The 14,667-nt window shown below is 45.9% G+C and overlaps 1 protein-coding gene across 3 annotated transcripts in view; it reads right to left on the bottom strand.

Moving 5' to 3' along the window:
* Positions 1-14,667, bottom strand: part of LOC138449209 (zinc finger protein interacting with ribonucleoprotein K-like) — a 740,539-nt gene that overhangs the window by 582,897 nt on the left and 142,975 nt on the right. For 2 of the 3 annotated variants that reach the window (XM_069604751.1, XM_069604752.1), the window contains exon 3: positions 4,032-4,142. The exons of the other annotated variant lie outside the window; for it this stretch is intronic. In XM_069604751.1, coding sequence (XP_069460852.1) covers positions 4,032-4,142 — 111 coding nt within the window. The remainder of the gene's footprint in view (positions 1-4,031; positions 4,143-14,667) is intronic. 3 annotated transcript variants of the gene reach the window in all.

Below are 14,667 nucleotides of genomic sequence, written 5' to 3'. Positions count from 1 at the left end.
ACACATACATACAGTAAGTAGCAGCTTTGAAACAGAGCAATCATTTCTCTGCATAAAGATAATCAGTTAGGTTATGAACTCTTTCTGCTACTACTTCTGCTTTTTTGCTTACTTCTCTATCCCTGTATATACTCATATTTGTATGCGTTGTTGTCTCTTTGTGTTTTGTCTATAATAATGTAATTATGTATTAAGTGGGTTTTATTAGCTACTTATTACATGTTTCACAGTACGCAAAACTCTAATAAGAAAGCAGTTATCATTTCATTATTCTACATGGCAAGATTATGAATATTGCACCTTCATCATGAATACTGCAAACACTGCCTAAGTTTCTGCATGAGTTGCTTAGTATACTGGATAGAACTTCATAATAGAATGCTATTTATATCAATGCATTGCTTAATGCACTAATTAGCTCATGATATTTATTCCAATGATCCTTGACACTTTTTGGTCAACATTATAAGAATCCCTCCTACAGAGTTTTCATGAAAAGTAAATGCACATGTGATGTCATCAGTGATGTCATCAATGACATTTGTGATGTCATCTTTGATGTCCTGGGTGTTAGTGTTCCTTTTAACAAAGTTTTTTCATTGAATATATATATATATATATATATATATATATATATATATATATATCTATATCTCATACTGGTCGGAAGCATCCCGCGGAGTTCCTGGCCTTAGCCACAATTTTGCTAAAATATCTTAATATTTCCCCATTTCTCCACCCCAACGTCGAGCCACTCGACGCCGGCCCGGAGAAGGAATCAACCGTCGACAGCTGCACGACGGACCTGGACGGTTGATTCCTTCTAGGTCTTTTAGGTCTTTTGGTGGGGTCTTTTGGTGGGGTAGGTAAATTGGATTTGGTCATTTCTAATGAATCCATATTCTAGTGGGCCAGCCGTCGCACCACTTTCCATTTCCCACAATCATCACTTGACCTTATGCTATTTTATTAAGATATTACAACTGGCGCGGTTGAAGGGGCCACAGTTCTCACATTGAGACAATTCCTAGCCACAAGTTGGGTTTATCCCAGGGCAGACATCAGGTAGCTGTGGACCTGGCCTAACTGACAGGTGGTCTCACTTCCCACACCTCTCTGTGGTTGACCTATTCCCAGTTGCAGCCTTTCTATGGGCCTGGCACAATCTTGCTGGTGGGGACCCAGACACCTCTGAAGGACCCTTACCCGTAAAGGTGCATTTTCTAAGTCCACAGGTACAACTGCTGTACTGCCAGAAGCTTCTCCAGGGACACAGGAGTACTCTGGAATCGTTCCCCAGGATTCTTGGCTAACTGTTGTGTTGCACATCTTCTCAGATACTCAAGAGCTCAGAGTCCAGATAGTCTTGCACCTCTTCACAAGCATTCATGTTAAAATAAAAGTAAAGGACACAGCCGGAGGGATTTGAAGAGAACCGCTAAGAAAGTGGTTGCCTTATAAATGCTCCTCCTTGGAGTGCACCATCATCTTGAGATTATATAATATGTGAAACAGGTCGAGTTTTACCCATGATTAATACATGTTTTTAACAAAGTAACATTACTCTACAAACATATCACATGAATTTGTTCCTCTGGGACACAGAGCACTGAAAATGAAGAAGTATACAATTGTATGGTTGAACATGTAAGAACATTCACAAGGAAGCAGGAAGGTGGTGAGGGTACTGGGGATGGTAATGGGGAGGGATACAGGAGGTTTTCAGCCAACACAAAATTGAAAGCTATGACATTATTTCACAAAGTTACTTCTGTTTTGACAAAGTAATTGGTATGATATTTTTACTCCTGTATTGAAACGGCTATATTTTCACATGACACTCACTGGGAGCAAAGATAATTGCTTCAACACCAGCCAGGCAAGTCAGTTGTTTTGTATGTAAAGCCATAGAACCCAGAAAGCGCAAATGAGCCCCCACCTAACATTCACCTAAAATAACCACATTGTGGACCAAAAACAATCCACAGGAAGCAGGATGGGAAGCAGGAAGAGGCCCTGTTACACATAATACACACCGTGCATGAATTATCGCGGTCAATATCACTGACGGCGGCCCCGAAGAGCATGCCTAATTATTACATAGACTAACTGACCTTGCCCACCTGCAGATTTTAATCTATAGGCTTTTGCATACACAGATATCAGAAGTTGGATAGAGACTCCATACGCAAGTCTTGCAATTGTGAGAAACCAAAGGGGTTCTCACCGACTAGTCCTCTGGGATCTCTCTCTCAGGCGTCCAGGGCATGCAATCGCTGTTGGATCCAGACCCTGGGGGTGCACTAGTGCGGGAGGATCACCTGGGTGAGGGGTCTTGAGGGAGTGAGGGAGTGGGGGTGAGTCGTGTACCCAATGTCCCAACTCCCCCTCTTTTTGCACAAACACTGGGCAGAGGAAGAGGGCAACAGAGTAAAGAGGCTAACCCTTGCATATCTCATTGGTCACGTCCCACTAATCGGGTCAGGCAAAGTGAGCCACTTGACTTTAATCACCTACGTCTTATACCCATAAGCTCTCCCCACACGGATAAAAGTCGGAACATAGGGACACACTCTGAGCAAGGCGGAACACGAGATGGAGCTGAACTTCTCGGTGAAGGCAAACCTACTGGAGCAGACCCACCGACAGCAGGATGAGAGCAAAGGGCCGAGGACCCAGGAGATCCCTGACGGAGGTTGTTGCCTCAGAAGAGCCGTGAAAGATATGTACAGAAGGCCAAATCCCAGACAAGAGAATTGCATTATGTTTCAAGGACGCCAGCGACCCTACCGGGTGAACAACAGAGTTGGGGCCAAGCCTGTGGTATGAACCTTGACTTGTGCATTAAAACAAGAAAGGAATGCACACAGCCGGTGAGTTGTCGAGTAGTGAAAGGCTGGAAAGATTGAAGTTGCAACAGTATATCTCAGTATCTCTCACAATTGAAGGCTGCAGACGTATGGATGAGACACGAAGTAAGGCAGACCTGTGTTGGAATTTAAATTACTGATAACTGTGAAGCCAGTGATATAGAGTAGCGGAGTGGACCGACGAAAGGAAGTAGCCCACATGGAAGTCTCTGCGAAATATGTGATATCTTGCTATAAAGCAGCAAAGTGAACAAACTCTGAAATACACAATGGCCAAGATTAACCCCGGCGAAAGGGGAAGTTAAAAAGGTGATTACTTTGAGATAAAGTTTTCTATGAACATTTGTGCTTATGATGCTGAACTACCTAGACCAAGAGACACTGGGGCAAATAATAGAAGAGTGTGTGAGCTGAAGAGAAAGTCGAAGTGGTCCTGCAGAGCTCCATGGTAAAAGCCTCGCACATTTGAAAAGTCTTTGACATCAGTGAAAGGTCCGAGTCCGACAGAGGGAGGCCTACATGAACTTTCTGTTGAACTGTAATCCTTTTGATGAACTGTGAAAGAACTTTTGGAACGCTGGAATAAGAGACTAACGTGGAAGGCCATGCAGGTCTCGATCCACATTTTGAACTGCCTTTTTTTTTTAGAACCTGAGTCAGAGTGCATCATCCTGTCTACGGGACCACCTTACTCGGTGCTGTTCAACGTGGGGAGGAGAGCCGACTCAGCCATCTTGCTCCTTTATGTTATAACACTGATTTTCCTTTGCATACATATCCACCTTTACACACTTTTTGTATAAGAGATATGTCAAGCATTAGGTTTTGTTAGTATTTGCCATTTTGATTTGACAAACACAGACTAAGATTCTTTATTATTTGATTACTCCCATCATAGCTATAGGGTAAAGCATGAGTTTTTCCAAACTCCAACAATTGAATAAAGGTTTTGAAACCTGTGCCTCGTGTGTCAGTGTCATACTTGTGATACCATTCCTCCCTTACACAATGTTGTTTGAAAGGAAGTTGGTGTACAAGTGATTTGTGCGTCTATGTGTGCATAGGTGCACAGGTGTTTGTGATTTTGTGCAGTTTGTGGAGAAAACAACACAGATCCTTACATCAGATCTCTCTATCAACACTTTTACCGAGCTCACTCACCTAGGGGATCATTAGAACTAGACATTCTCTCTGAATCCCGATTGTCCTTTGCACAAAGCTCTTCATTTTCTTTGGCTCTTAATGAAAACACAGATGTGGCAATAAGAGGACCTGTTTTGAAAAGTAAACAAAGTAATTATTAATATAAAGCTTACTGTGTAGTGAATACAACACAACAGTAGTGCAACCATGGAACACTATTGAGGGACAACAGCACACCAGGTATTTCTAAAGACCAGAATCATTGGAAATTGTACCATGGAGACAAAGAACAAGATCATTGATCACTGACAATACAATCCATGCTTCCTGTGAGGAGTCAGGCATGAGACACGGGCAAATGGGGTTCATGGTTTTGGCCATAAACTTTTATAAAGGGGTTGGGAATTGCCTCTCTATCCCTACACTAAGAGGTGTTTCCCTATCTCAAACAAAACTCAAACAAAACTAAGGGTCTGTCGGATGTCAGAATGTCCAAAGCAAAACGTCCTGTGTCCAAAGTACTATTCTGGCCTTCACAAGGTGAAAGGGAAAAAGTATTTGGCGTTGAGTAGCGTACACATGTTCAAAATGGAAATGTGCAACTCCAACCCAAAACTTCGAGAAGGATCGAGTTCCTTGTTCCACAGGGTGGTTCCCTTGCCTTAGATTTCTGTTCACTTGGTTTTATACTTTCAAGAATATTAGTTCCTTAAGTTTATTTTGATCAACAACACAACTGGTACACAAAACAACTTGGTTGTTAGTCTGTATCTTAGTAGGATACCTGGTGTACTCTGCTGCCAGGTTTTCACTCCTCTTAAATATGTTTTAACACAGCCTTTTGCTAGTCTTGATTTATCCTTCTCAGGGCCTCCGTAGGTGATGTATTTTGCATACACTGTTCAACCTGTCCTTGCCTGGTGTGCTTCCCTAGCAGGGCTTTCTCATATGAACACACTTGCTACATGCATCCTCCTGGTATAGTCTCCTGCCAGTGCTTTTCTCTTGTGACTTGAATCTGCCTGGTAGATTCTCTTGCCGTGCTTTTTTCATATGTATACGGCATACACTTACAAACTTGACAGTCTCTTATATTTACTTTGTTCTGTCTCTAACATTCACTTGCTCGTTCTTCCTTATATACTGTATTCACCGTTATTTGTTTTTGGCAGGGTTGCCAATACATACCGGTGTCTCTGCGTCCCGTGGGTGGACTCCAGGTTCTTGATGGCGCGTGCAGGTTCTCCTGTGGGAAGCCTTTGGCAGCTCTTTAGCGTTCTGCTCCCTTCCACCGCCTCTGCGCTGCGGCTTCTGTTTCTCTTGCGGCTCCCATTCGTCTGTTTGGTGTCTCTTCAAGCTCAGGTAGTGTGGAGGCTGCCTATTGGTACCTTGCGAAAGCTCTGGAGCCTTTCCCTTGCTTCGGGCGCCCTCGCAGCATACTGCACCCTTCCATCAGCACTCTTCGACCTCTTTGGTGAGCCGGTTGGCACCCCGGACCTCGCACCAGTGCTGTAGTCCCTAGGTCGCTACAGAGAAAACTAGAGTTATCCAACCAGCGTCTGCTTGTCAGCTGGTATGCTGGATTAAATCTCCTGGCATCAGGCATTTTCCTGCAACAACTAGAGCGTAGTTTGTGCTCTTGGCATCCACTGATCTTCATTACTCTGCTCATCTTCTTCGTCACAGTACTTTCGCATTTAAAGAAATAAAAGTTAGTTCTTGATAACTTGTATGCAAAGTCTGGGATAGTGTTCTTATTGATCTCAAAAAGCAAGTCAGTTTTTGATGACTTGTATGCAGAGTATTGGGAAGGTGTTTTCAGGAGTCTTCCTAGGTGGGTGCAGGGGGGTATGACAATATTCCATTAAGGCATGGGAAATTGATGAGGTATTCTCAAAAGAAAAAGGTGGATACCATGTCTCGTTTGATGATGTCATGTCACTCCCCAGAGGATTGCCTCCCCCATGTGATCCTCCTTGGTCAGGATCAGGTAGCTGCTGCCGTCCTCTGGCCACATGGGGAGAGGTCAGTGCTGGGAAAGGAATGATGACAACATCGGATTAATCACAAGTCCTTTTGCCACCCTAAATGTCCCAAAACCAGAACTTTCAAGACATTAAATCCCTCACTGGAGGGGCATAAATGGTTGCGCTTGAATATGCGTGAGCAACTGAATGTAGCGAGAAAGCCTGAACCAAGCAATGGGGTTCCGAAGCTTGTCCCGCCAGGAACATTTATTAAATAATAGGTTAAAATTGTGTATTTTTACAGCACCTTCTGTGAAAAACTGGGTAAAAAGCCAAAAAGTTTGCAATCGGTTTTGTATGGGTAGCATATGAAAAAACCCAAAAGATGAAAGTCAATAGTGCACAGGAGCATTTCCAACACATTTTCATGATGCCTTTTCCCACAAACCATGCCAGTTATACAACCCATACTGTCCATGCAGACTGCATCAATATATGCACGTATTACCATGTAAGGATTTCCAGTAGAAAATGCCATGCCACAGTAAGAAAGTATAGGGAGACTGGAACCACTAATGTAGACCAGTCTAGCCATGTAATACACTTATCGTATTTGCTTTTCCCTTAATGCCAAGTATAAAATGCCATGCCACATTAAGAAAGTATATGTAGAATGGCACAATAAAGTAACTTTACTGTACACCAAAGGTAAAGCAAAAATGAATGCCTTGCCACCCGGTTGCCCCACAATGCCCACCCTTAAATTTAGCAGTCCTGCTCACCTTCACACTTGCACGTATTCTCACATACAACACTTTCCCCCGCACATTCACACATCATTCAAACAACTCCTTACATGCATGCACACATAAAAATAAACACACGCACATAGAGAGGACTTGAAACTAGCACAATCACATAAACACCCCCAAAACTCAATATATGAACAGGTGGTCGAAACGCTTCCCTTCTGCTCATTATAAAGGAGGCAGTACACCAGAGGGAAAAAAGTAATGGTGCACAGGAGCGTTGTCTCTACCAGCAGGAATCCTGCATTCCTTAACATGCACAGTGGGCCACACATGGCTTGTGAATACAGCTCTCCCAGAGATATAGGGGGCAACAGCATCACAAAAACTATTTAAAATGACTAGAATTACAAATTGTGGGCATGTGCATTTTTCAGACCACTATCACTAGGATGAAGGTTGAGGGCCAGATTCTCTAATGTTTTTTTTGGCACAAGCACCAAAAAAAAAAAAAAAAAAAAAAAAAAAAAAAAGCAGCCCAATTCACAAAGGACATCTGAATGACATTTTTCCCCCTCATTAAGCATTTGCACAAATAAGGAGGCGTTTCAGGGCATTTAAGAGTGCATCCTGAATTCACAAACGGATGCGCTTTTAAATGCCCATAAATGATGGTCATCCCCCCTGGGCCTTTTGAAACACGTGGAGGGGGAGGCGCAAAGCATGGTAGGGTAATTTCTGTCCCTCCCACAATTTATTTTTAAGTGCGACAGCAGCGGTTTAAACCGCAGCGGTTACACTTTCATTTCTACCCCCAAATAGGGATGGAAATGCTATTTTCCCTCAGGCATTTTACCAAGACAGACACGTTAATGGCCCGTTTTGGTGAAATGTGCTCCCAGCAACCACGTGGTTGATGGGAGCCTTTAAAACATTAGTGCCGGGAATGCGCTTTCGACACTAATGCATGCAAGGGGGCTGCACTGGGCATCTTTGTGCAACTGTTCAGTCCCCCCCTGAAATGTGCAATAAGCGCAAAGTAAAAAGCGCATCCTCAGAGTTATTTTCATTTACACTCATTTTTGCGAATCGGGCCCCATGCCTTTCACAAACTTACAGCTTGAAGTTATGCATTATGTTAGGAACATTTGCCTCTCCATATAAAGCAACCCTTTGTTTTGCATGTCCAGGTAGATAGTATGAATAACCTTTAAATGGGGAGGTTTACTGTGCTGCATTAAAATGATGCCTTGCAAGTGAACCCCTATTTGCTAGTTAACTAGCATTGAGGGGGTCTTTTTCAGGTGAAAAGGTCCTATCAGTGCCAAATACCTAAAACATTTGCCACTGATGGGACCTTTCCATCTGAAAGAACGCCCCATGGCGTGTTACCTAGCAAATAGGTGGAGTAATTGCAGAGCTTTAAGGGACTCCCTGCAGTTCAAATCCGGATGCTCCGAGTGGCTGTGTGCGAAAATGTGCTGAGCGGCAGCCCCTTCTCTAACTGTGCACACAGATGTGGCTATAACCCATGCATCCGTCCATTTGGACCCATTACATAGAAAACTGCTCAATCCCTTTTGTCCCCCCAAGAAATGTGTAGAATGAGTCTTGTTTTTGTTTTTTGGCATAAAAAGGTTGCAGATTTATTTTCCACAATATCATAAAACCACACTGCACACATTAGTGGAAATAACTCTGAATATTCGGCGACTGCTCGGTGTCCAACGATCTGCTTCCCCCTTTCTTTCGCAAAGTCCAGTAAAGGCCCAACTATCCCAACCCTTTCCGCCTGAGCCTCGCCTGCCCAGTGCCGTTTCCTTGGGGGAAGCTGAGCCCTTGTAGTTCCTCCAGATGCCCCTGCCGCTTAAGGCTCCAAAAGGGACGCTGGTCCGAGAAGAATGAAGACCCTTCCAGCTTTTTCCTGGCTCATCCGGAGTCTGACTCTTGTGTTTGGTTACCGCCCACCGTGGCTCCCCCCTTTTCCTTATTTTACCTTTCCAAGAGGTTTGTGCTGATTTCCAACCAAGGAGCTCCCCCCCTCTTAGCTGCCAAGTGACTGCCTTCCACCAGTTAAAGGGATGGTCTAGTAAAACATTTTATTTAAAAAATAGATAGGCAAGATAAAAAAAAAAATACTAGCATTCTCCGTTTTAAAACTTCCTATGTAAAATTTTGAGCTATTCAAGCTAAAAATTCGCAAAAGCAAGCACATGGGCGCATCCATTTTGTGAAATGGAGGCCCTCCTGTGCTGGCTTTTGCTTTTGCGGCACTAATGAAGGAAAAGCCAGCCTACTGTAGTAAACAAAGGCTTTAAAAACGTTGTATTTATGTTTGCGGTCGCTTTTGAAGCGACCACAAACAAATACGTTATTGTGTTGGAAAACGCTGCGGTTTTTCTTTCCGAGTTTCTCAGGCTCCTCCGGCTCGGAGGAGCCTGAGAAACTCGGAAAGAAAAACCGCAGCGTTTTCCAACACAACCGCGTTGTTTCTGCCTGAATCTGCTTTCCCATTTGGGGCTCCGGAGACCCAAAGTGATAGCCACAGCAGGCAGAAACACACGCGGTTGTGTTGGAAAACGCTGCGGTTTTTCTTTCCAAGTTTCTCAGGCTCCTCCGAGCCGGAGGAGCCTGAGAAACTTGGAAAGAAAAACCGCAGCGTTTTCCAACACAATAACGTTGTATTTATGTTTGCGGTCGCTTCAAAAGCGACCGCAAACATAAATACGTTTTTAAAGCTGCGGTTTTATTTCTAAGTTTTCCGGGCTCCTCCAGCCCGGAAAACTTAGAAAAAAAAAAGCAGCTAGTGCTTATTTTAAAAAAATAAATAAATAGCACTTACCGAGATTCAGCTGCAGCTTTCCTGCTCTGGTCTCCGGTCCCCGTCCTCCGCCTACAGCACTAATGAAGGGAAAGCCACCCAGCGGTAGCTTTTGTTTACTACAGCTGGCTAGCTTTTCCTTCATTAGTGCCACAAAAGCAAAAGCCAGCACAGGAGGGCCTCCATTTCACAAAATGGATGCGCCCATGTGCTTGCTTCTGCGAATTTTGAGCTTGAATAGCTCAAAATTTTACATAGGAAGTTTTAAAACGGAGAATGCTAGTATTTTTTTTGTTTATGTTGCCTATCTATTTTTTAAATAAAATTTTTTACTAGACCATCCCTTTAATACTCTGGGGATTTTGAGTAAATCAGCCTCTGCCCGCTCTGTGATACACCTCTCCAGGAGCTTAGTGCATTTTGTGCTCAATTTTGTAAAATGTTCTATGCCCCTTGCTGGCCAGTGCACTCGTCCTTTTGTAAATTCAACCAGGGGCTTCACTTTGACCACGTTGTGCCTGTTCTGGGGAACCATCAGCCCCTACCCCCGCCCCCCCACCCGGCTGCTCTGTGAAGGTTAGTGCCCATTGTGCCCAATTTCCTGTACATTTCCCATGCCGGGCATTGCACTCGCTCTTTTGTAAATTCAACCCAGGGCTTCCCTTTGACCACGTTGTGCCCGTTCTGGGGAGCCTTCAGCCCCTACCCCATTTCAGCCCCTGGGTGCTCTGTGAAACCCCTCTCCAGGAGCTTAGTGTACTTTGTGCCCAACATTTTTTGCAAACTTTTCCATGCCATGTTGGCCAGTGCCCTCGGCCTTCTGTGAATTCAACCAGGGGCTTCACTCTGACCACGTAGTGCCTGTTCTGGGGCACCTTCCGCCCCTACCACCTTTCCTTCCCTGAATTCCAACCACCGGCTCCTAGTTTAACCCCTCTGGGAGGTCACTATTTCCGGCATACTCCAACCACAAATTCTTCCACCCCTTTATTGGGCTAAGACTCCCCCACCCCCTGCACCTTGCTCTGCCTGCCCGTGCAGGAGTTACCAACTGGGGGAGCGCCGTTATCGACGGGTGACGTTGGGTTTTTAGTCCTTTGTTAGAATTTCACCTCTGAGTTCTTCCCCCCCCCCCCCCGTGTCATAGGTGGCAATATATGAGCAAAATCTGAGAGCACCTGATGAGTGGCTATAATTTTGGGGGAGTCATCCATTTCTACGTGCCATTGATGAGTCTCCTCAAGGCTGGGCAGTATCCATTCCTAGCCTCCCAACTTCCAAAAGGGAGGCTCCCCCTTTCCTTCTTACTTGTCATGCAAGGCCCTTCTCATTCCGATGTCTATAGGGCTACGAACCCCCCTTGCGTCGGCAGGTTCTGCACAGATGTCAAAGTGAGCGGTCACACCTGTTAAACAGTTCTACGTGACCCAGTATCGCAATTGTAATGTGGAAAGCCTTTCCCTCCCGTGCCTCGCCAGCCCTTCCCTCCTTCACCAGCCACTCCCGGGCAACTTGCTCCATAATTTAAAGGCACCCCTTCCTGCCCTCATTCACCAGCCACTCCCGAGCATCTTGCTCCATAATATTTAGGGACCCCTTCAACCAGAACCATCCTGCCCCAATGTAACTGCTGGTCGCTACTGTGCCGTAACCATATACAGCGTATGTCCCATAACATTGACTCAGAGCACTGACCAGTTGCCCCATTACTTCTGACCTCTGAAAGCTTCTCCTTCGCCTAATGATGGCCCTGTGACCAGCCTCATCCTCTTTCCACCCCTTGCCATCTAACCTCTACCGCTGCATAACCCATGCCGGATGCACCTCCCACTGTGACTATCTCTACCTCCCGGCAGCCATTCCGGACAGTATTTATGCGTACCAACCATGAAGCCCGTCCATAACTGAACCCCAGTGCCCTGTGCAGCACTTTGTTCAAAAAACCTTGGCCCTCTTCCAACTGGTAGAGCCCTTCCATTCTATCCTTCTAGCTTCCGCCCCCCTTCAGTAATAAACCCACCGTGGTAGGGGCCCGGCGGGTAATGACCAAAACCCAGTGGATGATATGCACGCCCCGGTAACTGCTTGTTCCCTTTGGCCTCTTCCGCTTCCCATTCCTCTCCATGGCCTCTTGGACAGATTTGTGTGCCACTGCGTGTATTAATTACCCATATAGGCTATACTTTCCAAGCCATCTACCACCCTTGTCCCCATCACCAATACATTTCCCACGCACGCTTGACAAACAATGGAGTAATAAACCGCATAACTCAACATAATTTACCAAAATGGTTTACCAAGCCCTGTTAACTGCTCCTCACTTTGAGGGTTATCCCCTTGACAAGAGGGACCTTCCGTGTGTACCACATCTGGCCCATAATATTCCCCCAGCAACTATTCTTTCCTGACAAGCCCCTGTCCCCGTTGACTGTAAATGAGACCCCCTTATGCCCCTGTGGGTACTGCAAGCCCCCACAGGTGTTTTTGTTTCCTTAGCATTTTGAGCGGGTTATGTAATTATATAGGGGGTCATTCCACACTGCTCCCTCTTCACGCCCCATGAAAATAATGAAGGAAAAATAATTATGTAATTGATCCTTAAAAGCCCCAACACTTAAAAATAGATTTAAAGGCTTGACATCTATGGATTTGTAGGCGTTCTCCGATTAGTTCTGCCCCTCAATTTTAAAATTCACTGTCTCACCCCCCGTTACATCAATACTGCGTGCCGGGAAGAGAGGGTCATTATAATCCCGCCCGGACACTCACTCGCGCCGGACCCCCCGTGCACCACAGCATGCCTAGCCCCACAATAACAGTGGGGTGGGGAGGGGGTGCAATATCAAACTTATGCTCCACACCAGCCTGCCGCGCAAGCTCTGTTGCAGCTCTTCTTATTGCCTGACATCTGACAACATATCTGCCCCATATTCCTTAACAAGCATGCTCCTAAAGTAATCCTCTGTGTTTACCTCAAACGCAGCTTGCCCTGGGCACCTGCCTGCCTTCGCCGACTCATCCCGACACCCAAAGGCACAACCTGCAGATTACCATCCATCGCAAGCACCAACACTTTTCCTTTTAGACAGTTCGTTCAGATTCAAGTAAGAAAACGGGAAAACTGCAATGCAGTAAAGTACGTTAGGAAACACAGGTAAGTGTTTGAGTTTCAACTTATAGCCTCTGCAACATACAAAGATGGTTGAGTTTCGACTGATAGCCTCTGCAAAATTAGACAAAGTTAGACGTAGGTTAAGTATCACAAGAACAGTAAAAGCACTTTTGCACGGCTTTATAAAGATAAGGCCCCATCTCTTAACAAGGCCTTCCCTGCTAAAGGAGATGGTCCCCAGGGCCATAAGAGACAAGTTCCAGAGCTAGTGCTTGTAGGGAGTTCAAAGTATTTTATGAGGGCAAAATAACTATTTGCAAAGCCAACATGTAGGTAGAAGTATTCCAAGAAATGAACCTCGGAGGAAGCCCCAGGTGTGGGTTGGATCCTTGTTCAGAACTACACTAATCACAACCATGCAAAAGTGAGGTAGGGTGAGGACTTTGCACTCAAACCCTATGGATGGAGGGGCGGGGGTAGTAACTGGTATGCAAACTGGTGTCCAAAACCAACTCTGAGGCTTCTGAATCTGCAGGGCCCATTTAATTTAATTCATATATTGGATCTGCTAAGCCCTGAGGACCAAAGGGCTGAGGATATCGCTGTTTGCTGTGGCGAGTGTCATTTTCAACCAGGTGGAGAGGAGAGGAGAGGAAAACTGAGGTGCGTGTGCCTGTACCTTTAATTCACCAACTGACCTGGTCACCTGAACTTGGTCAAACAGGTACTTAAGGCTGCCTCTCCCGCCCTTGTGGCGCTACGCCCTGAGGACCAAAGGGCTGAGGATATCGCCGTTTTCTGTGGCGAGTGTCATTTTCAACCAGGTGGAGAGGAGAGGAAAACTGAGGTGCGTGTGCCTGTACCTTTAATTCACCAACTGACCTGGTCACCTGAACTTGGTCAAACAGGTACTTAAGGATGCCTCTCCCGCCCTTGTGGCGCTAAGCCCCGAGGACCAAAGGGCTGAGGATATCGCTGTTTGCTGTTTGGCGAGTGGCGCAAAGCGCAAGGCAAATAATCGGACGATATTAGTCTGTAAGAAATGGATCCATCTAATCTCAGTACATCTAATGTGCTGCTAAGAACTAGAGCTCAAGTAAAACAAACAGCAAACTTAGAAGTTCTGCAGGCGAAAAAAATCGAAAACCAAAAAAGTAAGTCAATACTTTTCCTGTGGGTCAGCAACTGACAATATTGACTTAGCTGAAGATGCATCTGTAACGCCGCTGGAAGATGTGTTTGAACCCCTGAAAACACTGGATGTTGGCCTATCACCTATTTGTGGCACGTTCATGCCCCTTAGCTTACTTGCGCAGGCTATTTCAAGCCCTCCGTCCCCACTGCCCCCTCCCCTTCCGTTGCAAGTAAAACAAGTAGAGGGGGACGGGGGCTTGGTCTCAACGTTCTCAAACCAAGTGAAGAGGACCAACAAAAAAACCAATATGAATAATATGAAGAACATAAAGTCAAGTGGTATCAAGATAGAAGAGAACAGTAATATCGACCTTGATTCGCGGATTGGCCGGGCCGATGTGCCGCTGTCGCCGAGTGGAGCGGAGCGGAGACCGCCGCCTTGACGGGTGTTGTGCCGGTATGCGAGGACGCTACCGAGGAGTGGAGAATGGAGGATGCCACAAAATCCCCTGCCGTGGCGGCCGTTGATGACATTGGCGGGCTGAGCCAGGGGGCGTGGCCGGTGGTCGCGGGCGAGCCCGGCGCTGCTGTGGGGATCGTGAGTGAGGCGGGGAACGTGCAGCGCCTGGTGGATTTGGCAGATGCTGTAGTGGGCTCTGCTTCGCTTCCTCCCCCTGAGTGTAATATGAGGCTAACCGCTTCGCCCAGCGGGACAGGTGGCGCGGGCGATGGACACGGAAACACTAAGTACAACTACCGATTCTCTCATGTCGCTGAGCAATCCTGTAAATGCCTCGCTGTGTGATTCTTTTGCCGCCCCTCAAAACGCTAGGAGCCCCATTTATGCTTCACAGCCCACAGAGACCCCCTT

Source organism: Ambystoma mexicanum, chromosome 1p (genome assembly GCF_040938575.1).
Source record: "Ambystoma mexicanum isolate Mex_15411 chromosome 1p, UKY_AmexF1_1, whole genome shotgun sequence".
NCBI lineage: Eukaryota > Metazoa > Chordata > Amphibia > Caudata > Ambystomatidae > Ambystoma > Ambystoma mexicanum.
The sequence above is the reverse complement of the archived record's forward strand: the minus strand, read 5'-3'. Positions and strand labels throughout refer to the sequence as shown.